The sequence below is a fragment of the Squalius cephalus genome (assembly GCF_949319135.1).
Source record: "Squalius cephalus genome assembly, chromosome: 1".
Lineage (NCBI taxonomy): Eukaryota > Metazoa > Chordata > Actinopteri > Cypriniformes > Leuciscidae > Squalius > Squalius cephalus.
Window position 1 is genome coordinate 21,742,089 of NC_137122.1, and position 23,786 is coordinate 21,765,874.

At 37.2% G+C, this 23,786-nt stretch overlaps 2 protein-coding genes across 2 annotated transcripts; one reads left to right on the forward strand and one right to left on the reverse strand.

Annotated features, from left to right (window-relative positions):
* Positions 1 to 467: 467 nt before the first annotated feature.
* On the reverse strand, positions 468 to 8,618 carry LOC307164944 (nuclear factor 7, ovary-like). Its single transcript, XM_079882176.1, has 6 exons — positions 8,033 to 8,618; positions 7,117 to 7,212; positions 3,211 to 3,441; positions 3,114 to 3,136; positions 2,914 to 3,032; positions 468 to 1,387 (listed from the first exon to the last, which is right to left on the reverse strand). The coding sequence occupies exons 1-6, from the start codon at positions 8,426 to 8,428 to the stop codon at positions 891 to 893; spliced, it is 1,362 nt and encodes a 453-aa protein (XP_079738302.1). The 5' UTR covers positions 8,429 to 8,618; the 3' UTR covers positions 468 to 890.
* A 4,049-nt stretch (positions 8,619 to 12,667) lies between these two features.
* LOC307164479 (E3 ubiquitin-protein ligase TRIM39-like) lies at positions 12,668 to 23,034 on the forward strand. Its single transcript, XM_079881374.1, has 6 exons — positions 12,668 to 13,331; positions 13,441 to 13,536; positions 19,245 to 19,475; positions 19,557 to 19,579; positions 19,661 to 19,779; positions 21,197 to 23,034. Exons 1-6 carry the CDS (start codon positions 12,933 to 12,935, stop codon positions 21,685 to 21,687), a joined length of 1,359 nt encoding a protein of 452 aa, XP_079737500.1. The 5' UTR covers positions 12,668 to 12,932; the 3' UTR covers positions 21,688 to 23,034.
* The last annotated feature ends 752 nt before the right edge of the window (positions 23,035 to 23,786 follow it).

Consider the following 23,786-nt stretch of genomic DNA (forward strand, 5'->3'; position numbering starts at 1 on the left):
TGCCAGATGTGGGCCGGATCTGGGCCGTCACAATGTTGCTCTGTGGGTACACTTAGACTTTTCTGCCAGTATAAGTCAAGTAAACCTAAGTGCAATTTTAAGTACATTTCTGAGAAGTACATAAAGTATATTTCTAAGAAGTATATAAAAAGCAGGCTGAAAGTATACTTTCTTATTTTTTGTTTAAAAGAAGTATACTAATAGCACACTTGAATAAACATTTTTTCGTAAGGGTTAGTTTAACTAAAACGGAAATAAATTAACAGAAACTATAAAAGTAAAAAACTAATAAATATGACAAAAACACAGAAAATTACTAAAACTTAACCAAAATTAGAATGAAAACAGAAAATATAAATAGAAAATAAAAACTAATTCAAAATCTCAATGATATTAAAATAATAATATATAATGATAAGGCTATGTGTGTCATGGATCGGCAAAGGATGACGATGAAGATGACTTCAAATAAGGTTGGTAACTTTAATAATATATAAAACAAAAGCAGTATTCAAACAGGAAGGTACAAGGCAACAGAAACAACACCAGAAAAAAGAAAAGAACGAACTCGAGATAGATTCCTAAGGAACGAGTAAAATATAAAATAAAGTATTGCTAAACTATATAATTGACCAATAACTAATTGGCAGTCTAACCTAAATTTGAGGTTGTGATGAAATGGAGTCAGATAAGTTTAATTGGAACTAAATTACTTTACCACGTGGAAAGACAGTAACGCGCAGAGACCTTCACCCGTTCTATTGGATACTGCCATTGGACAGATTTAGTCGGGCTTACAGAAGAGATAGGAAGAGAATTACAATAAAAAATAATAAAGTTCCAAGTGCCCAACCACATGGAACACTGAGAAAAATATTTTGGCGTGACCTTTACTGACTATTTACCGGTAAGATCCTCAGACGAGAAAACCAATCACAATTGAAGAAGGGAAAGAGTGTGTCAGTGAAGGTGGTTGTGAATGTGTGTAGAGGTGTGTTAGTTACAGGATCAGAGAATGACACCGTTCCTCTGTCATAGTCCAGATAAACTCTCACACGCTCAAGATCCTGTTCAACATGAAAACCAGACCCAGTCAGTCCATTCTGATGGTACCACACACTCCAGACATCAGTGTTAAAGAAAACACCTCCCTTCCTCTGGTTTGATGCTGTAGTTACTCCAAGACACCAGTATGAACTCTCTTTAACCTCCACATCCCAGGAGTGTCTTCCTGAGTTAAAACCCTCTGAACCCAGAACACAAAGAAAGTCAAATCTCTCTGGATTATCGGGAAGCGATTGTTCATCCCAGCTGTATCTCAAATTGGTCAGATCATCAGACAGGGCAAGAGATGGATGAGCAGTGTTTGGATCCAGAATCACAGGAGCTGAGGAGACACAATCAACAGATGCTTTTATTCTGATTCTCATATTAGGCCTAGGTGATAAAACGGTACAAAATTATGTTCATTTCTGGTTTTTGTTTTTGAAACCGGTTCAGAGAACTGCTCTTTTCAAAAATTTTTTTTTTTTGTCTTTTTTTTTTTTTTTTTTTTTTTGTCTTAAGAACAATATTTACCCTCTGGTCCTCTTCGTTTAGGGGTCACTCTTGGTTTCTTCTAATGTTAAAGCATTGAAATGTAACTTTTTTTCAGGAAAACTAATGTAATATTTTTGTTCAATAACATTTTTTAATTTTAATTTAGAATCTTATGATACTATGCAATATTTATTAAGCTATTTTTCCTCATTAAAAATAAGCCAATTTTTTCTACTATTTTTTTTAAAAAAATTCAATTAAAGCAGTATTCCATGTTAAAATAGATGCAATGCCTTTAAAATCCAATTTTTGAAGGTAGATTAGTACCATTGGGTGAAAGTAATAAAGAAAAACTTATGTAATGCCATGAGGTGACTAATAGATATAGCTCTATATAAGTGGCTTATAAATTCTCTAGTGGTTTTTAGACATAAATACTTTTTTTTATTAAGCTGGTGATTTGGATTTATACTTAGACATTCTCAAAGACCAATTTTTGTCAAGGTTTAGAATTTTTTTTTTTTTTTTAAGTGTCAGTTTTTGGATTAATTTTACTACAGTCAAACATGTACACAGAGGAGGACATTTTGTTACAAATCACAATTCATTTTTTTTTTACAAAGATGAACAGGTATGCTTTATCACAGCTTAATAAATCTGGGTCTGTCACACCAGTTTATTTGTGTATATATAATAGTGTGTGTGTATGTGTGTGTGTGTGGCTGATTTTTTTTCACACATTTATATATATATATATATATATATATATATATATATATATATATATATATATATATATATATATGTATGTGTGTGTGTGTGTGTGTGTGTGTGTGGGGGGGGGGGGGGGGTGTGGGGTGTATAATGTGTCTATTTTGCACTCTTGATATTTTAGAGTGTCACCCCTTCATAGCTGTGCAGAATTTTTTTTTTTTTTTTGTTTATACCACCAAAAGATTCTCTGAATTTTTGTATTTTATTTGTATTCCCCATTCATTTCCTATGTCAGTCATTTTTGACCACGAAGGAGCCAAGTGTGACTTTTTTTTTTCACAACCCTTTAACATATCTGAATCACGTCCATGATTTTTGTGTGTGTTCACATAGCTAATGTGACAAAAGTCATAAGTGTCAACCCAATCCGATGAAGCAAAAAAAAAAAAATCTTAAGAACTTACTTTGGGAGGACAAAATATTCTTAGTAAATCATATTCAATATATACCTTGATCATATTCATTACATACCAGAAATATTATAATATTCACTTACAACAAATTGAAATAATCTAGTATTTTTGTGTCATAAAAAAACTGTCCACCTCTGCGTGATTTCCAGTGTGTGTGTGTAACAGCACAGATCTTCTCCAGACTCACTGTTTTGGACGATGTCCTGCATCTTCTTCCAGACTCTGAATGGCAGGTTGCCCAAGTATCGTGACACATGAATCAAAGCTCCAGAAGCCATCTGTGGATCCGACTGTGAGATCTGGACTCTGGAAGAACATTCAGGAGTCAGAACTGCAGTGGCTTTGGATCAGAACCAGAGAGACCAGAAACACCAGCAGATCACTCACCTTTTCATTGAGACTGGAAACTCCTGCAGAACAAACACACCATTTATCATCAAGAACTCAATAAATCAATCAATCAATCAATGATGTGAAATCAGACCTTCAGAAAGCAGACGTCATTGGCTTTCATCATCTCCTCCATGTCTTTGATTGTGTGTGAAAGATCTGAGATGTGTGTGTTCATCTCCTCCAGCTTCTCCTTCATCATCTGCTTCTTCTGCTCCTCTTCCTCCCTCAGTGCAGTGATTGTAGCTTCTTCTTCATCTCTGAGGAACTGATGAAGCTTCTCAAACTGCTGTTTAATCTGACGCTCTGTGCGCTCAGCTTGAGACTGAAATCAAATCACATTGACTTCAAGGGTCAGTGGTTAGTTTCTTATAACACTGGATTAATGGTAAAAATACTGGCAACTGTTACTATAGCCGCGTTTCCACCGCAGGAACTTTCCCCAGGAACTAGGAACTTTGGGCTGGTACTCGATGTGTTTACACCGCAGGAACCAGGGTCTAAATGAAGTTCCGGGTAAATATTTCCCCCTCCGATAGTCCCTGCTCATGAGGTAGTACTTTTTCAAAGTTCAGGAACTTTCAGGGGTGGGACTTGTGCGCTACACAAGCTGATTGGTTGTGTTCACGCCACATTTTGGTTGGATGACTCCACGCAGCATTTTATTTATTTTTAACCTCCCTTTTTAAAAAATCTATTGCGGTTCGTGTCGTGGCTTCATGCAGTAAGAGTTGTCTGTCTGCAAATATGGAATTTAATAAAGAAACTGGTGGACTGGTGACGAGTTTCAGGCTTTATTAAGGGTATTTGTGGAAGAGGAAACTTTCTGCGCATTCGTCCCAGCCATCTCACGGTCAATGTCCGCAATAGCTGATAACACAAATTTTATATCTAACGTTAGCATGACGAGCTTACTGAACACGCTTTATCAGTGCTCGTCTCTTTTCTGCCACAGCTTTTATTATTAAGTCATTATGTTTACACATTGTCATCTATTGCAAGGCACTCAAAACCATGTCACAAATTTACTATAACAGGATTGAAATAGCGCTTTGAGGTTAGTAACAAACAACTATTTACAAGACTGTCACTATTTATGATTGATAGACGGGGTTCAGGCTTTTTTAAAGCGTATTTGCGAAAGAGGAAATTTTTGCGCGTTCGTCCCAGGCATCTCACAATAACTGATAACATACTTTGTCTAATTTTATACGCATACGAGCTTTCTGAACACGCTTTAGTATCAGTGCTCGTCTATTTTGTTTTATTAATTACCTCGTTAGTAAACCAATACATAACTGCAGCACAGTTTGAATCTCCTCCATACTTATTATAAATGTGGCGCTCAAAACTGATTACTGTCCGTCGCAGACTGGGAGGAGCAGTTGCGCGCAGTTTACCTTCCCGGTACTTTAGACCGCGGTGTAAACGCAGAAAGCAACCGGTCTGGGGCAAAAAAAGTTCCTGGGAAAAAAGTTCCTGGGACAAATTGTTCCATGTAATTTCGGTGGAAACGCGACTTATTACTATAAAATACTGTTGCCAGTAATTAACTGTTAATAGTACAGTTCTTTACTGTAATGTACTTTACAGTATGTTGTTGTAAATATTTACATTTACATTTAGTCATTTAGCAGACACTTTTGTCCAAAGCGACTCACAAATTAGGACTAAATTAAGCGAGTCATCATGAAGAGGTAAAAACAACGCAAGAAGTGCTCAAAATACAAAGTTCAGGCATTGTTCAGAGTATATAAACCCGATAAGCGAGGATTAAAGGAAAAGGAAAGAATTTTTTTTTTTTGTTTGTTTTTTTACGAGGTTAAGTGCTCACGGAAGAGATGGGTTTTCAGTTGTCTTTTGAATGTTGTCAGGGATTCTGCATTCCGGATGAGGGTGGGGAGAGCATTCCACCAGCATGGAACCGTGAATGTGAATGTTCTGGAAAGTGATTTTGTGGCTCTCTGTGATGGAACCACGAGCCGTCGCTCGCTGACCGATCATAGGCTTCTGGTAGGGATGTAGACTCATAGGAGTATGACACTAAATGAAGGTTAATTCATCCCATTTGCAAACCGACTGCCTTAAATTGACCTACTGCCATTAAAATTGATAAACTAGTATTTATAATGTGCTAATAATGTTACTGTGAACTTATTTCATTTGAGATCACTAAAAATACTTTAAGTAAAGAGATTTTCACTGCATCAGCAACTACACAATCACTGCCTGTTAAATAAAAAAATCACTTTTATTTAGTATATTTGACTCAGGTTTTGACAGTACATTACTGTTTTTATGGTAAATTGTTAACAGTATATTACTGATTTTCTAATTTACAGTTTATTACTGTTAAAATACATTTTGTGGGTGTGTCATTTTATCTTACACCTTTAACCCTTTCAACCCCACAGGAACATCCTGTAGTGTCCACACTACAAAGAGTAAAAGTATCATTGACGCAGTGTTTCAGTGAGATAATTAAGTGAATATGTAAGTGATTGTTAAGCAGTAGTGATGAACACCTGCTGTTAACAAGCAGAATCACTAAAGGAAAGAGGAACAACAAGAACAGAAAAAGAGCAGAGACGAGCAGAAACAGAGCTACCATAACTGACTTAAAGCCATTGCACATTATTTAAACATAAGTTTGACTTCTTCTCTCTTCTGGTCTTGTTTCTCTGTCCTTCAGTGATTCTGCATGTCAAGTGTTCATCAGTGTCTGAATTCACTCACTTCTGTTTATTCACTCTGTTAAAGTGGATTAAATTAGTGTACTAGGGAATAGTGAATGAGGGTATAGGGTGTAATTTGGAACACAGCCTCTGAGTCTCGACTTTGAGCGCTGTTAATTCACAGTATATTCCTGTAAGCTATTTTCTTGAAAATGACAAATATTACCAGGAATACATGGTTTTCTATGGTATATTAGCCTGGTTAAAACCAGACCATTCTCAGTAGTAACTGAGTTATGGTCTGGCAAAGCTTCATTAATAACTAATTTCCAAAGGGGCGTCACCAACGGACGTCGCTCAAATGCCTCTGGGCGCAATTGGATAGACCTAAAACCAATCAGAGCGATTGTCGTCGTGTAAAGCCATATGCTGCGTCCCAATTCGCCTAAGTTACACTACGCCATAAAAGTATGTACTCTTTTTGTGAAGAAAAGGTAGGCCTATTTACTTTTGAATGTGTAGCAAAAAAGTAGGTAAGCTTTGGGACATACTACTTCGTCATCTTTATCGGACGGATCTGTTGCGTGCATCCTGTCACGTAAACTGCCCTGTCAATCATCTTGTCACAGTTAAAATCCTCTATTAAATCTTATTTAATTTCCTACCGTTTCGGAGAGAAATGTAGTACCACGTTCATCTGCCAGTGGGTCTTTCATGGAGACTGTCCTCATGTGTTTGCAATTTGAATATAATAATGCATTTAAAAGTTGGTGCGCTTCACCAACGGACGTCGCTCAAATGCCTCTGGGCGCAATTGGATCAATCATTGTGTAAAGATCGATCGTCATTGTGTAAAGCCCACCTCAACGTTTCTGATTGGTGCTGCGATTTCGATGGATTAGAAATGGGCTTGAATGAGCTCTTTGCCAGACTACTTGCAGAGCAAATCTAAATTTGCCGGAAGTTGTCTGGGTTTTCCCAGGCTAATGGTATATTACTGTTTTAATGGAAAATGATATGTTACTGTCAGAATGTGGCCTTTTTTACAGCAAGGTTTAACAGCGTACCTTTTGGCACAACCATTACTCCAACGTGCAACTATCCCTCAGATGAAAAAACAGAAACTGAGCACTAGCCAATGGGATTAGCAGTGGCGCATTAGTCCCACCCATTACTGAATAACCAGCTGACAGAGTCCACGCTTGATCATTGTCATATGCGAAAGACTACGAACGTGTGTGTGTGTGAATATATTTTGTGTCAATACAGAAAGACAATTATGTCCGTATCAAATTTATGAATACGTAAAAAAAATCAATCCTCACCTTGATGTGTTGAACTGTTTTCTCCAACACTCCTTTAATGTTTTCATTGTGTTTCAGTTTCTCTTGTAAGGACATCAGTGCAGTATTGAGCTCCTTCTAGAATTTAAAGAGAAAATCTATAAGATACCAGACTTTATTATGATCTCAGGGGTGGGTAGAGTATCCAAAAACTGTACTCAAGTAAAAGTACTAGTACTTATAGAAATATTTACTCAAAGTAAAAGTAATAATTTTAATAGTTACTTGAGTAAGAGTAAAAAGTATCCAATGAAAAAACTACTAAAGTAGCTAGTTACTTCATATATATATATATATATATATATATATATATATATATATATATATATATATATATATATATATATATAAGTGATTGTTAAGCATATATATATTTGCAGATTTGCTTCCTTAAATATTCCTGTTAGGACTCCGAGTTGAGTGTGAATTGAAAGCGCTTCAGACGATTCAGTGAGTGCAGGAAACTGAACAGGTCATTCAAACTGATTTGCGAACTGATTTAGACAGATCTGCCAACTTGTTTGATGAAGTCTTTGAACAGAATCGACTCAAAAGAGTGATTCATTTGTGAATTGAGCATCGTTCATGCCCAGAAAAAAAGATACAGCGCGCTTGGTATAAATTACGCATTTAACAACATGTATTGCATTAAAATAAAGTAACGAGAGAAATGTCGCCCAACGTAACAAAGTAAAAGTACAGTTTTCTCATTAGAAATGTACTCGAGTTAAAGTAAAAGTACCCACATTTAAATCTACTCTTAAAAGTACAATTTTACCAAAAAAAATACTCAAGTAAATGTAACGAAGTATATGTACTTTGTTACTACCCACCTCTTATACTGTATAATACATAAGCTTTAACAAATGTTTTATCCTCATCTGTAAATCCGTCTTACCTTATATGATGAAACCACTTCACCGATGGGTCTGAATGTGTGATTGACGTGTTTCTGTGAATCTCTGCACACTAAACACACAGGCTGTTTGTCCTCCAGACAGAAGAGTTTGAGTTTCTCACTGTGTAAACTGCAGATCTTCTCAGACCCTGATGAACGCCTCTCATTTCTCTCCTTCAGGAACGACTCACACAAGTTTTTTAACACAAGATTACATGGAGGATCATCTCTTGAGGATCTTCTCCTGCAGACAGGACACTCCTGAGTGTTCTTGGTTCTCCAGAACTGTTGAAGACACTCTTTACAGAAGCTGTGGCTACATGACAGAAGAACAGGAGCCTTGAAGATTTTATTACACATGCAACAAGAAAAATCGTCTTCAGATAATGAAGCCATTTTCACTGTTTGAGCTCCAGCAACCTTTTTGAATCAATGTCTCAAAATTAAGGTTTCAAAAAATGAATAACCACAAGAATCACAAATATCTGTTATCTGTTCAGAAACAAGCATAAATCCTTGTTGAAAGTTGTTCTTCTTCATTCTTCAGTGACTACTGATTCTTTATCGCTTTTGTCAAGACAAAGTCAGTGACAGAAAGGAGAAATAAGATGTCAGTCTCTTCCTAGTAAGTGTTGTAAGAGCCTGGAGTTGCTCAATCTTTCCCCTCACACTGACTAGTTCCTTTTCTGCTAAAAGTCCACCACTATCATCCCTGTTCACAGAAAGCCACACACAGCAAAATCCCCAGAGTTAAATTAACTCTGCTCAGAGAACATTTGGTCCCACTCTAAAGAGTGTTAAATTAACTCTGAATCAGAGTTAAAGTTAATGAGATAATTAAGGGATTGTAAAGACCACACATTGGCCCAACGACGGAATCCAACGGCCTGGGAGAAGGGATAATGCGTGTATGTCTTTTCAGCGCTCAGTGAAGTTCACTTAATTTATTGGAATTTAGTTTCAATATTACTTTAGCTCTATGCGTAATCTGACTCCAATTTCAAATGATAATAACATTTAGATTGTGTTTCTTATTAGAAAATAATCATAAATATTGATTATTAATTAATTTAGATCTTCGATTATTCTGAGTATCCCATACTTTCAATTAATCATTCATTAAGGGACCCGATGCCGCACAGAGTCACACGCCCCGGGTTTACGTGGATCTCACGGACACAGCCTCGCCAGTCTGATCTTGGTCAGAGGGTGCAGGGTTTGCTAATACCTCTTAAGTCGGTTGCCTACTGCTCACTCATACAAAAAAAGTGTAGTTTATTTTAGCCACTTCCTTACAACCAGCCTCCTCATAGTCTACTAAAATAATGATTTCAGAAAACTTCAGAATAAATTAAGATGTAACATTTATTTGTCAGGTAAAAATGTATCATGCCAATTACACAAGTAAATGATTAAAAGCCAATTCAGAAATAAGAAATACATGACATAATTTACTCAAAGATGACTCTAAAAGTAAGCAATGCATTCCTGACAGAGACACACAGTAGTATGTGAGTGCTTTCCAACAGGGAAACACTGAAACAGCACTGTATGGGGGATGATCCTGGTTGCAGGGTCCCAAAGGCTGCTCTGTCACCTACCCTTAAATACCCAGACCAGAACAAAATGGTTATACAAATATTGTTTGGAGTTGTTTTGGGTCAATTCATGTACCAATTTATTGCAGGGTGAGTTTTGTCTTAGCAGGAAAATCAGTTCTTACAGGATTAATTAAGTGATGATTGAGTGTAACAGAGTAAAGAAAGGAAAAACAGAAACTAAGTGTAGAGTCAAAATGCTTGTTTTAGTTATAAAATATTTGTTCTTGGTAAATTAACCCTGTTCATTGGTTATTTAAATAATGCATCTTGGAAAAAGGGAGACAACTACAGGGAAGAAGGGTGTACAATGGGTTTAATCAGCCATCTTCTCAGTTCACACGAGCTGTTGAGAAGGATGGTAGGTGAAAAAGTCTCCGGTCGATCAGTTAAGAAAATGTTGGAAGATATGGTTTTAGACAAAAATAAAGTAATTTGCATTTGTCTAGAAATGTGTTTGAGAGAACTTTATTCTGTATTTTCTGTTCAGAATGGTAAATTAGTGTGTAGCAGGTTCTTACGTGCCTTACAGGTGGCTGTGCACATGTGGTTTCTGGCCTTTCTGGCTGAGATGTCCTTATGTCTGAACTCTGGGGTACTGAATACCTTGCATTGTCATTCAGATTTTCCTGATTCTCTATTTCTATTATTCTATTTTGTTTGATTTCGTAACTGCCAATACCCTTTAATGTCTCTGCATATGTCACCTTATTCACAACCTTGTACCTCTGTACGTCTTTAGCTTGTTTCTGAACTACACATCCAGCATATGCTCACCTCCACAATTGCAGAATTTTAGCTTAGCATCCTTTTTACACTTTCCATAGTCATGTTCTCCTCCGCATTTTACACACCTTTGTCTCCATTTACATTGTTGTGCTATATGTCCCATTCTCTGACATTTGAAGCATCTTAGCGGTTGTGGAATATATTCCCTAACTTTGGACTTCAGAAGGCATTATCTTTTCAAAAACATGCAGCACAGACAAGCTATCTGTTTTAACACCACTGTTGTTCGTTTGGAGTCTTTTCTAGTACCTTTTTTTCCTCATTCTTCACATCCTCTATGGACATTTCCAGCAGAACATGTGAAATCACTCCTCTTTCCACCCCCAAGGCTTTTCATTTTCAGAATCATCTCCTGCTGATTCTTATTTACTGATGATATTAGAATTCTTCTATTACTCAGCAATTTCTTAAGTGATTTTGCTTGTTATTATCAGGTGTCTTCAATAATCAAACAATCATCACTCAATTAATCACTTAATTATCTCACTAACTCTAGCACTGCTTCAGTACTTATAACACTCTGCTGGTGGTTCCCATATAAACACAAAGCTGTGTTAATTTAACACTGGGGATTTTGCTGTGTTGAGGTAAATATGCCATTTACATTTTCCTGTACTGAAAAATATATATATATTTTTTTTTTAAGTAGAAACAGCTTTAAGTCAGAAATTGCTATTAGTTGAAATGAAACCGCAAATAACATTGAATTAAACACACATTTTTATTTTTTTTAAGTAGAAAGATTAAAATAGTATTTTCTTGTAAAATGTTATCAAATCTTTGTTTTATCTACAACTTTTTACAATGTGTTAGGAGCACCAACAGTGTAAAATATAAAAAATAAATAAAAAAAAACACCGTCCAGCATCTGTTGTTTCTCAGAAGATCTGTGATATTGTGAATTGTTTTTCATATTCGTAATTACCTGAGAATGAGGAGCACATTTCTTCTGTTGAGTCTTCTGATTGGTGCTCAGACCTTTCATATTCTACAAAAGCCAAACTCTAAAAGTCATCAGGACATCACAAGACTGGCCATCCTACGTGCGACTGAAAAGGTCTGCGAGAGTGTTGACCCAGGCTTCAAAACGGTACGAATATATTTATATATTGTACAGACATCTGTTGTGCTCCAGCAGAGCCACACGTGTGACATTTAACAATGATTGTATTTTGTTTTTAAAGTTAAAATAGACATAAGCTTCTATCATAATGTTCAAAGTGTTAAATGTAAAGCAGAATAGGTCAGTTTTACTGTAAATGGCATCAATATTATAATTATATTTATGTAATATACTCTTGGTCACCTTTACTGTTTAAGACTGTTTAATGCCCTATTTAAGACAATATTCCACAGAAACCCAACATGTTTGGTTTGAATCATTTTGATCATCATCATCATCCTCATCATCATCAAAAAAAAGGAATTTTTCCAAAGACTATAGATATACAAAGATGGTGCACTAATGAATGGGAGAAAGTGTTACCTGCAATATGGTGGAATAAGTCCCGCCTTCTAAGAGCCAATCACTGATTGGTAAAGTCAGAGTCGGAGTTAGAGGCTCCGGTTACTGGAGCGTTTTAAAATGTTTTTCCTCTTATTTGAAGGAAAGGTCTTTTTCAGTGTGGATTGGGAATTTTTCTTCCTCTGTAGTTCATATTGACTGTGGGGTTCCTCAGGGCTCCATTTTGGGGCCTATTTTGTTTTCTTTATTTTTGTTGCCCTTAGATCTTGTCTTTAAAATACACGGTTTGTTGTATCATCTTTATGCCGATGACATTCAGATTTACTTGCCTATTAAATCTGGAGGATCAACTCCTCATTTGTCTTTGTTTTTATGTCTTGAGGAGGTAAAGTGCTGGTTAGAACAAAATCGTCTCCAGCTACGTGCGACTAAATCTGAAGTTATAATTTTTGGGCCAAATCAAGGTGACAGAAACTTAATGGATGTTTTGGGTCTATGGTCAATGAATGTGCGGCCCTAAATAAGGAATTTGGGTGTAATTTTTGACTCATGCATAACATTCGCTGATCTGATAAAGTCCGTGGTAAAAAAAATTCTTTCAGTTAAGGACTATTGTAAAAATGAAAACTTTTTTGTCTGCTACTGATCTTGAAACAGTGATTCATGCATTTGGCTGCATTCTTCAAAGTCCGCGGCCTTCGAAGTTTGCAGCCTTCACACTGGGACACAGCTATTGTTTAACCTGAAGAAACCCTGATGTTCCTGTCTGACCTGTTTAAACACACCCAAAGGTGATCAGAAACTCCACCCTCTTACAACACATTTGAAGAGAGCTTTTCTTTTTCATACTGACTCTCTTCTCTCTCGACAAAAGCAAAAAAGAATCAGCCATCAATGAAGAATTAATAGAAGCACGTTCAATGAAGATTTTGAGAAGTTTGTTTCTGAACAGACAGCAAATCTTTGATTCTTCTGGTAATCAATTTTTGAAACCTTGATTCAAAAAAGTGAAAGTAAAGTTCAGATTGCTGGAGCTCAAACAGAGAAAATGACTTCACTAAATGTATCTGCAGAAGAGCTTTCTTGTCCTGTATGTCGTGAAATCTTCACTGCTCCTGTTCTTCTGTCATGTAGTCACAGTTTCTGTAAAGAGTGTCTTCAACAGTTCTGGAGAACCAAGAAAACTCAGGAGTGTCCTGTCTGCAGGAAATTGTCAAGACATAAGCCTTCAATCAATCTTGCATTAAAGAACTTGTGTGAGTCGTTCCTGAAGAAGAGAAATGAGAAGCGTTCATCAGGATCTGAGGAGATCTGCAGTTTACACAGTGAGAAACTCAAACTCTTCTGTCTGGAGGACAAACAGCCTGTGTGTTTAGTGTGTTTTACTTCACAAAAACACGACAATCATAAATTCAGACCCATCGGTGAAGTGGTTTCATCATACAAGGTAAGACAGATTTATAGATGAGGATAAACACTTGTTTAAGCTTATGTATTACATATAAAATCATATTACAGAAATCTCTGGTGTCATAGATTTTCTCTTTAAATTCCAGGAGGAGCTCAATACAGCACTGAAGTCCTTACAAGAGAAACTTGAACAAAATGAAAACATAAAAAAAAAGTTTGAGAAAACCGTTCAATACATGAAGGTAAGGATTGATTCTTTTGACATATTTACAAATTTAAGGTTGCTAATACAATGCTAAATTATATATTTATATTATACACACAATATAAGTGTAATCTGTACAATAACTAATATTTCCCCTTGGGGGAAATAAATAAATTTGAAGTTGAAAGTTGATTTTTTTGGAGAAAAAAAAAACATTATGATGTCCAGAAATCAATTTCAATAGTACATTGGGTTTAAGTTGTTGTTTAATGAGATCTACTAATATGTATTGTTAGTGCCGAAAATTTTCAAAAGTACTTTAATGTTCTAGTGGAAGAACTTTTGCTAAGCGTGTCAGAGATTCTGGGTTCAAATCTGCACTTGTATAGTTGTTTTTTTCCGAAAACAAAATGAATCTGTTCATCAGGGGTTGTATATCAAAAAGAGACACGTTTGTGTGAATTTTGTTTTGTGATTTCACCGGAACGAATAGAGAGTCTCAACAATGGTGTTAAGCGATAGACTGAACCGCGTGTCCCTGTGAAGCAAGTGCGCGAGCCCCAAGAGAACAGCTGTATCCGCACCACTGATAGCAGCGGCAACGAGCTCAGCAGCTTGATTTAAAAAAACAACACATTTCAGTGCTATAGAAAGACTCTTATTTAACAAAATTATGCCTTACTAAGAAGTCTAGTTTCAAATATAATTCAGTTTCAAATAATTCTTTTGAAGTGTTGGTGCTTAATGTAACAATATCTAGTGTGAATGATAAATCACGTTTGAGATTTGTGCTGGCTACTGTATACAGGCCATCAGGGCACCATACAGACTTTATCAAAGAATTTGCTGACTTTCTATCAGAGTTGGTACTGGCTGCAGATAAAGTCCTAATTGTTGGTGATTTTAATATGTATGTAGATAATGAAAAAGATACATTGGGATTGGCATTTAAAGACTTCTGATTTAAATTCTTAACACTATTGGAGTTAATGTTGGAATCATCACAAACACACATGGAATAAATGTTGATGCCATTCAAATTCTATAGCAGAGTGATGACATCTCAGATGTATTAGCTCAAATAAAGGGAATATATATATATATATATATAAATTAATCATGGTTATGATCAAGTATTGCATATTTTAAATCGCCCAAAAAGGGAATACATAGCCCATGTATTTGTATCTCTATATATCTATCTATAAATTACAGAAACGTCTGTCTGTCTGTCTGTCTGTCTGTGTGTGTGTCTGTCAACCACATATCTCTTGAACCGTTAGTCCGATGGATTTCAAACTTGACAGGTGTGTCGCTACGGTCACGAGTAAGTGCAGTGCCAAGTTTGACGTTGTTTGGATGAGAAATGCTAAAGATATGGTTAAATATATCATTTTTAAAAGGTTGTGGTTTAAAAATAAACATTCTGACATTAGAGAGTTGTATCGGTCAAAGAAGCCCCAAGAAGGTTGTGGTTTAAAAATAAACATTCTGACAATCTGTCAGCTGTTTACTTCTGAATATTATAGTTTGGTTCCAAAATGTGATAAATCCACTGATCTATCCACCTTATTCTGCTCAGTCTAAACAATGCGCGCTGCCATGACGACGACTCCGGTTGCCTACTTCCGTTCGTAGCGCTTGACCTGTACTAGCAGCGAGAGAATGAGTTCAAGCTCCTCATGTGCAGTTGTTATTTGTTTTAACAATTCAAAGAAGATTTCAAACTTTTTAGAAACTGAGTGTTTCGAGCATAAGATAAAAAGGAGATAATGCCCATGTCCGATTCCGTATCAGATTCAATAAAGTAAACGTTTAGAGTGGTTAGCGTTAAAACTGAACTTCTCTCGCTACTAGTACAGGTCAAGCGCTACGAACCGGAAGTATGGAACCGGAGTCGTCGTTATGGCAGCGCCCATTGTTTAGAGCAGAATAAGGTGGATATAGAATGACATTATATAGATCAGTGGATAAATCCATTTTGATTAATTTGAGTAAAAATGTGTTTTCTTTACCAAGAAACCAACAATTACTAAAAACACACACAAAAACTGATTTTGCACGGGCACTTTGCACTGCTCCCTGAATCGACACGCTTATTCATTTGTGGATGTTAACTGAATCTGTAAGTCAGCTATGCTGTTTACTTCTGAATATTATATTTCATTCTGGTGCGCTTAATGTTATCGCCACTGTGTAATAGTAGCCTATGCTATTCACCAACTAAACATATCCTATTCAATGCGTTCACAGTCTCTTTCATGGGCATCATTTGTAGTAGCCTATTCACAAACTGTTTCCTCAAGCATAGCGTTTTCTCGGAGTTCACTGTGTGCTTTCTACCATGCACAAATAAAAATGTCACTGAACTTTTGCTGTGTAATTGTAACTATGAGCAATCAAACACACCAAACCAACAATTACTAAAAACACACACAAAAACTGATTTTGCACGGGCATTTTGCACTAGCACTTAGAAGATGGTGGTATACATAAACACTCAGTCAGCTACACTGTTTACTTCTGAATATTATAGTTTATTCACAGCCATCATTTGTAGTAACCTAGCCTGCTCCCTGAATTCAATGCGTTCACAGTCTCTTTCACGGGCACCAAACCAACAATTACTAAAAACACACACAAAAACTAATTTTGCACGGGCATTTTGCACTAGTAGATAATTAATTACAACGAAATTATAATCAATTATGAATATACAGATAGGCTAGATCAAATTTCAGAATAACATTTAACAGAATTAATTTCACATAACATAATCCCTTTAGCGCAAAACAGCAATATTTGCATGTATAATGAGGTTTAAAAAGGTGAAAAAATCATCGTAGACTACCGGTAAAAAGTTCCTAAAGTACTTTCATTGTAAATTTAACTATGAAAGTGTTAATTTTTCAAAATTAAATGTTTTTTATAAAATATGATCAAAGGACATGAAAGTGCCCATAGTCTAAGAATTGCCCATATACATATGTATATATTATCAGGCCCGACGGTGTCCGGCCTTTTTCTATATATATATATATATATATATATATCACATGGCGTCCCCACTACGTATAGCTACGCAATACGAAGTGATCATTCTCAAAAGGGAACGTACTCTGTTACTATCATAACCTCGGTTCCCTGAGAGTTAGGGAACGAGTATTGCGTATAGTAACATGGCAAGTATGTCACTTCAGTCGATGTAACCTGCTAAAATGGCTATTTCGTGGACTAATATAGGCTAAGCCACGCCCCCTCGGCAGTCTCTAACGTGTGTTGGTGCGCTGCTAGCTCATTGGCGCACACATCAGAGGCGCCCGCGCCATTGAATGTGCAGTTGCCACAGCACCGCCAATAAGTGAGCCAGACACTTACCGTGCTAGCTGTGCAGCTGCAAATGTGTTTTACATTTTAGGCTTCAGAATTTTCAAGGAAAAGGAGTTTCCCCACTGCGTATAGCTACGCAAAACTCGTTCCCTAACTCTCAGGGAACCGAGGTTACAATAGTAACCGAGTACGTTTCTTTGTCTCCCTCTGACAGCCTAATTTGCATGGTTTATGATGTCAGAATTCGTCATTTCTACTCCAAAGCATGGTAAACATAGTATAATAAATTTTATTGTAGCCTACTATATATATTTAGCTAAGGCAAACCAAAAGGTTTAATTCGGTACCAATATAGATATGTCTGGAAGATACAAAAGTAGAGATACATTCTTATTCTTAAATATAAGCACTTAGAGTTCAACTAACACAACTAGAATGTCATAACTAGGCTAATATGAGGTGGGAAATATACATACACACAGGAATATATCATATACATTTTGGAATAACTTGTATTCTGAGTTAAATGCAAATAATGTTTGTGTATAATATTGGGGCGTCTCTGAGAGGTCCATCCATGCCACATGGACTTCTTGCTTGCCGTGAGAGGGGAGTTGAGGTTATTACGATCTTTTTGAAGATCACAAAGGAGTTTGGAGGTGTTTCTGTTGGGCGTCTCTGAGAGGTCCATCCATGCCACCTGGACTTCTTGCTTGCCGTGAGAGGGGAGTTGAGGTGATTACGATCTTTTTGAAGCTCACAAAGGAGTTTGGAGGTGTTTTTGTTTTATCTCTCACTAATGTGTCAATGGAGCATTTTGATCCAAATTCATTGGCGCTTGGACTGTGATTTACATGAATGAGTCAAATAGGTTAAAAGCTTTCTGAAACTTAGAATGAATAAGTCACCGTGATTTCGTCCAGGCGCTACACAGATCATTATCTAGTCTCGTGTAAACTTCATTTAGCCAAGGCTGCAAAGCCAACTCCGTGTTTATAGATATGTTAGACCTATCACTTCTCCCACTAAAGATTGCTTTATTAATAATCTTCCTGATCAGTTTCATCATCTCAGCCTCCCAGATAGCTTAGAAGAACTCGATATTGCAACTTTTAACTTTCTCTTTTCCAGCACTTTAGACACAGTTGCTCCTTTGCACTTAAAGAAGCTTAAAGAAAATAGTCCAATAGTGCTTAAGAGAGCAGCCAGAAAAATGGAGCGCAACTGGAAGAAAACAAAACTAGAGGTATTTTGCATTTCATGGAAAGAGAGCACAACTGCCTTCAGAGAGGCCATAAAAGCTGCTAGATCTGCTTATTTTTCAACCCTATTAGAAGAAAATAAACAAAACCCTAGGTATTTATTTGAAACAGTGGCTAAACTAACGAAAAATAAAGCTTCAAGCCCAGACATTTCCAAGCAGCACAGCAGTAATGACTTTATGAACTTCTTCACTTATAAGATTTAATAATATCAGGGAGAAAAAAAATATAAGATAATATCAGGGAGAAAATAAATACGCAACCGTCTACTACAGTATCGCATCAGGCAGTGCATTGTAGTCTCGGATGGATGGATGTTCGTGTCGGCGAGAGCGTGCTGCGGCCACTTGTCTGGATGGACGGAAGCGGTTGAACAGCTGGGGTTCGGAAGAGGCGGCTGGGGTGTGCGCCGCGGACGCCTAGACGAAGGCGGGAGGAGCGGGTTTTTATGGCGGCGCCTAGACGAATTTTGCAGGAGGACGCTGAGGACGATGGCTCGATTTCCCTTGCGGAAGGGGAGCCGAGGATCCTGGTGTTGGCTTGGCAAAGGAAGAATATTCTGCGGAACACTCTTCGTTTGAGGTAAAGTGTTGCTGGAGCTCATCATCGAGTTGGTTGGGACATGGTTCAAAGGGCATCTGCTGCTTAAATAGTATACTCGTAATGATGATTGACAGGACTGAATGTTTAGGCTCCTCCCGAACCTAAGTTTTGAAGGTGCAGTCTGTAAGCATGACAAATAGTGGTCGAAATAGGTTCTGCAGACCAATTCAAAATATCAGAGATCGTCGTTTCTCTCGCCACTTGCTCCTCAGCCTGGACAGCGCTCACACGGGTTGCCAGTTTGAGCACACGCAACATGCAGGAATGAGCGCAATGGACAATGAAAATTGGCAATGTGCAACATCACAGACCAAAACAAAAACAAACATTCCAGCCTGGAAACGCACATTTCAAAGTAAAATAACTGGCTGAAGAAGTGTTTTTCGGAGAAACGAATATGTGAGCATAGCATGTTTCCTCAATATATGCAAACATATTATGGTATTTTTATGCTTTAGTAGAGTGAAAAAGTTATATACAGCACCTTTAACTAACCCACATTTCACCACTGATCTTTGAGATGATTGAAGTGAATGTAATTTGATTTCAGTCTCAAGCTGAGCACACAGAGCGTCAGATTAAACAGCAGTTTGAGAAGCTTCATCAGTTTCTCAGAGATGAAGAAGAAGCTACAATCACTGCACTGAGGGAGGAAGAGGAGCAGAAGAAGCAGATGATGAAGGAGAACCTGAAGAAGATGGACAGACAGATCTCAGCTCTTTCACACACAATCAAAGACATGGAGGAGATGATGAAAGCCAGTGACGTCTGCTTTCTGAAGGTCTGATTTCACATCATTGATTGATTGATTGATTGATGATTAATTGAGTTCTTGATAATAAATGGTGTGTTTGTTCTGCAGAAGTTTCCAGTTTCAATGGAAAGGTGAGTGATCTGCTGGTGTCTCTGGTCTCTCTGGTTCTGGTCCAAAGCCACTGCAGTTCTGACCCCTGAATGTTCTTCCAGAGTCCAGATCTCACCACTGGATCCACAGATGGCTTCTGGAGCTTTGATTCATGTGTCACAATACTTGGGCAACCTGCCGTTCAGAGTCTGGAAGAAGATGCAGGACATCATCCAAAATAGTGAGTCTAGAGAAGATCTGTGCTGTTACACACTGGAAATCATGCATGTGTTTTTCATGAAACACAAGTACCAGATTATTTTAATTTATAGTAATCCACATACCAACATTGTGACGTCCCAGATCTGGCCCACATCTGGCACATGTGGAATGATGATCTGGCCCACATGCAGTGTGGAATGACAGCCCTTGGGTAGCATGATCAGATCTGATTGTGATTACAACTTTTCCAAAATCAGTTTCTCTTGATGAGACTCAAATGTTTGAATCACACATTTAAAGGGTTAGTTCACCCCAAAATGAAAATTCTGTCAGTAATTACTCACCCTCATGTTGTTCCAACCATGTAAGTCTTTCGTTCATCTTCGGAACACAAATTAAGATATTTTTGATGAAATCTGACGGCTGCATCACTCCTCCATAGGCTTTCAGAGGGACCGAAACTCGTCGACCCAGAAAAGTTATTAAAAACATCGTTAAAATAGTCCAAGTGACTACAGTGGCTCTACATTACGTTTATCATGCGACGACAATACTTTTTGTGCGGAAAAACAACAAAAATAACGACTTTATCCAACTATTAGTGTTCTTCAATGTGGGCCTCTGACGAGAGTTCACGGGAGCGCCACGACGCATGCGCGAGAACTGAGATTACGGCGTTCTTCTTCTTCGTTCTACAGCGTGCGTCTTCCTCTGCTTATAAACAGACCATTTTGCGCTTCCGGCAATGTCGGGACTTCATCTTGTACATAGATATCATATTATTATATGATATCTATGATCTTGTACAGTAAATGGTGGTAATACTCCAAAGGAGTGAGCAGCCAGTAACAATAGAAGAAGAACGCCGTAATCTCAGTTCTCGCGCATGCGTCGTGGCGCTCCCGTGAACTCTCGTCAGAGGCCCACATTGAAGAACACTAATAGTTGGATAAAGTCGTTATTTTTGTTGTTTTTCCGCACAAAAAGTATTGTCGTCGCATGATAAACGTAATGAAGAGCCACTGTAGTCACTTGGACTATTTTAACGATGTTTTTAATAACTTTTCTGGGCCGACGAGTTTCGGTCCCTCTGAAAGCCTATGGAGAAGTGATGCAGCCGTCAGATTTCATCAAACATATCTTAATTTGTGTTCCGAAGATGAACGAAAGACTTACATGGTTGGAACAACATGAGGGTGAGTAATTACTGACAGAATTTTCATTTTTGGGTGAACTAACCCTTTAATGTTTGTCGCTGATGGCATTAAACACTGATAATAAAAATTAGTGAGTAACTAAAAACACTGATCAGAGGAAAATGTCTGATGTGTTTGATCAATAGGGTTAGTGTCATAATTCATAATTATCTGTGTTCGGTTCACTCTTGTTCATTATATGAACATCAGAATAAAAGCATAGTGATTGTGTCTCATCAGCTCCTGTGATTCTGGATCCAAACACGGCTCATCCACGTCTTGTCCTGTCTGATGATCTGACCAGTGTGAGAGAAATCTGGGATGAACAGCCGCTTCCTGATAATCCAGAGAGATTTGACTTTCTTTGTGTTCTGGGTTCAGAGGGTTTTAACTCAGGAACACACTCCTGGGATGTGGAGGTTAAAGAGAGTCGATGCTGGAGACTTGGGGTAACTACGGCATCAAACCAGAGGAAGGGATGGGATTGCTTTAACACTGATGTCTGGAGTGTGGAGTATGATCTGTATGGACTGACTGGGTTTGGTTTTCCCATTGAACAGGATCTTGAGCGTGTGAGAGTTGATCTGGACTATGACAGAGGAACGGTGTCATTCTCTGATCCTGTAACTAACACACATCTACACACATTCACAACCACCTTCACTGACACACTCTTTCCAGTCTTCTGGTGTCCTGAATCTCTGAGGATCTTACCGGTCAATAGTCAGTAAAAGTTATCCTGTAAGTCTGGATCAAGCTGATTTCATCTTTTACAGTCATTATGTTTGCAGTATTTAATCCATATCACATGAGTAAAGCCGGGTGCACACTGTGCGATTTTGGACACGATTTGGCCGTCTGAGACAAATTTTGCAAATCCTAAAAGATTCCTCTGATCTTAAGCTAAAATTTGAAGTCTTTGATTGTTTTATGACCGATTTGACACACAGTTCCACAGTGTGATCTAAGATGACCATCAAATTGTCTTTGTTTTTCAAGACAAGCTATGACCAAAGTTAATGTAAGCCACCATTTCAATTCCCGCGTGTAATGCCAAAACCAAAAGTATCATTGATCGATGATGTAAAAGTTTTCTTGTGTGCATCTGTTTTTAACGCGTCTTGACTGCCGTACAGTCTAACATTAATGACAATTGAGCTCTTACAGTGTGATATGACTTACAGCAAGGATCATGTTCGTACAGTCTGTCAAGCAACAATCGTAAAGGACTATGATAAATCGCAGTGTGTACCCGGCTTAAGAGTGCTGTTGATCTGTGATTGAGCTGTAGCTGATCACATGACTGTTAGCTGATCACATGATGCCCAGCACTACTGCATCACTCACAAGTCTCTGTGACACTGAAATCTCTTACAAAGATGAAAATTCCTATTTATATATTTTAACAAACGTGAGATTACGTGATTTTAGTACCATTTAATGAAAGTTTATAATGGTTGGACATGATAATGGAATGGATGATTTAAATCTGCAGTCCGTAGCTTTTTTGGGTTAAAAATTTTCCAAAATAAATTTTTGAGCAAGTTCATAACCAGCCAGTGTTCAAAACTCTCTGCTTGCCTTAGCTTGATTCAAAATGGTAAGCTTGTAATAATGTATTTAATTCCAGTGGTACTGGTGGATTTCCGCGGGAAATTCGAGCATGTTTTTGCGTCATTACGTCACATCTGTACATGGGTCAATGACGTGATGGGTCATTTTTTTTGTCCAAAGGCCTTAATAATAATAAAAAAACAAATATATAACATCCAAAGTATGTAAGGTAGTACAACTTGATCTCTTTTACTGAATCCAAAAGGTTTTAATTATATTTTACTACATATAAAGGTGTTTTAAAGATTTTGAAGTGTCAAAATGTCATTCGGTAAAACTGATATAGTAAATATTTAAATGGAATAATATTGTTTTTAATAACTAAGGGAACTACAATAATACAAATATAAAGCAGATAAGGCTCTTTTTTTTACATTTCCCCTTTTCTCCTTTCCCTGTGCAATGTTTTACTTGAATATGTTGGAGTGTTTAGAGTAGTCCAATAAATGATTACATTTATGAGATCAGTGATAATTTGTTTTAATATTTCTTCTGTGGTACACACTATATACTATCTCAACATAAATGTCAAATCAGTTTTTAACTTTCAAATCAGTGGTTAAACCGAATGACTTTTTTGGTGACATTTTTTCCATCTTATAAAAAATGGCAAAAAACAGTGTTAATTGATTGTACAAACCACAAAATCTTAAACTTAAAAAGCTAAGTAAACTAAAAAATGGTTTCAAATATAGTTATATCTCCATTCTATTTTTTTACACTTTTAAAAAACTTATTCGTCAGTGACCCACATATAAAGAAGGAGTCTTGGCTAGTAGGCTATGTTGCGTGTGAGGATGTTGGAGGTGGAGATTTATAGCCTTTTCTCGCAGCACTTGATATAATTAAACTTGTCAATTTGATGGCGGATCCAGAAAGGTTCAATGACAACTGGCAATTCACCCGTTGTAAAACGCAAAAGACTTCAGAGAAAAAAAGAAAACTGCAAACGGCCCATGCAAAAACAAGGATAAATATTGGGAGGGCATTAAATGAAGTCATGCAATGCTGATGTTGTTAACATTAACAGTTTGAGAACAAAGTATAATTTGCACAGTTTGACATGATATGATAAGCGAACGCACTTAAAGTTGATAATTCTGTGAATAACTGCAATTGCAGATTTTGAACAGAGATGGCGACAAAGAGGAAAAATGGCAGACTGCAGCTTTAAAGGTGAACTAAGTAACTTTTTTACCTTAACTGAACAGCTTCG

Bases quoted from the DNA above. Each gene is read 5' to 3' on its own strand.
- LOC307164944 (XM_079882176.1), bottom strand. From the start codon at position 8,428: ATGGCTTCATTATCTGAAGACGATTTTTCTTGTTGCATGTGTAATAAA. The intron at 3,137-3,210 runs GTCTGATTTCAC...TTTGTTCTGCAG, and splicing joins ATGACGTCTGCTTTCTGAAG to GAGTTTCCAGTCTCAATGAA. The intron at 3,033-3,113 runs GTGAGTGATCTG...ATGTTCTTCCAG, and splicing joins TTTCCAGTCTCAATGAAAAG to AGTCCAGATCTCACAGTCGG.
- LOC307164479 (XM_079881374.1), top strand. From the start codon at position 12,933: ATGACTTCACTAAATGTATCTGCAGAAGAGCTTTCTTGTCCTGTATGT. The intron at 13,332-13,440 runs GTAAGACAGATT...TTTAAATTCCAG, and splicing joins AAGTGGTTTCATCATACAAG to GAGGAGCTCAATACAGCACT. The intron at 19,780-21,196 runs GTGAGTCTAGAG...GTGTCTCATCAG, and splicing joins GCAGGACATCATCCAAAATA to CTCCTGTGATTCTGGATCCA.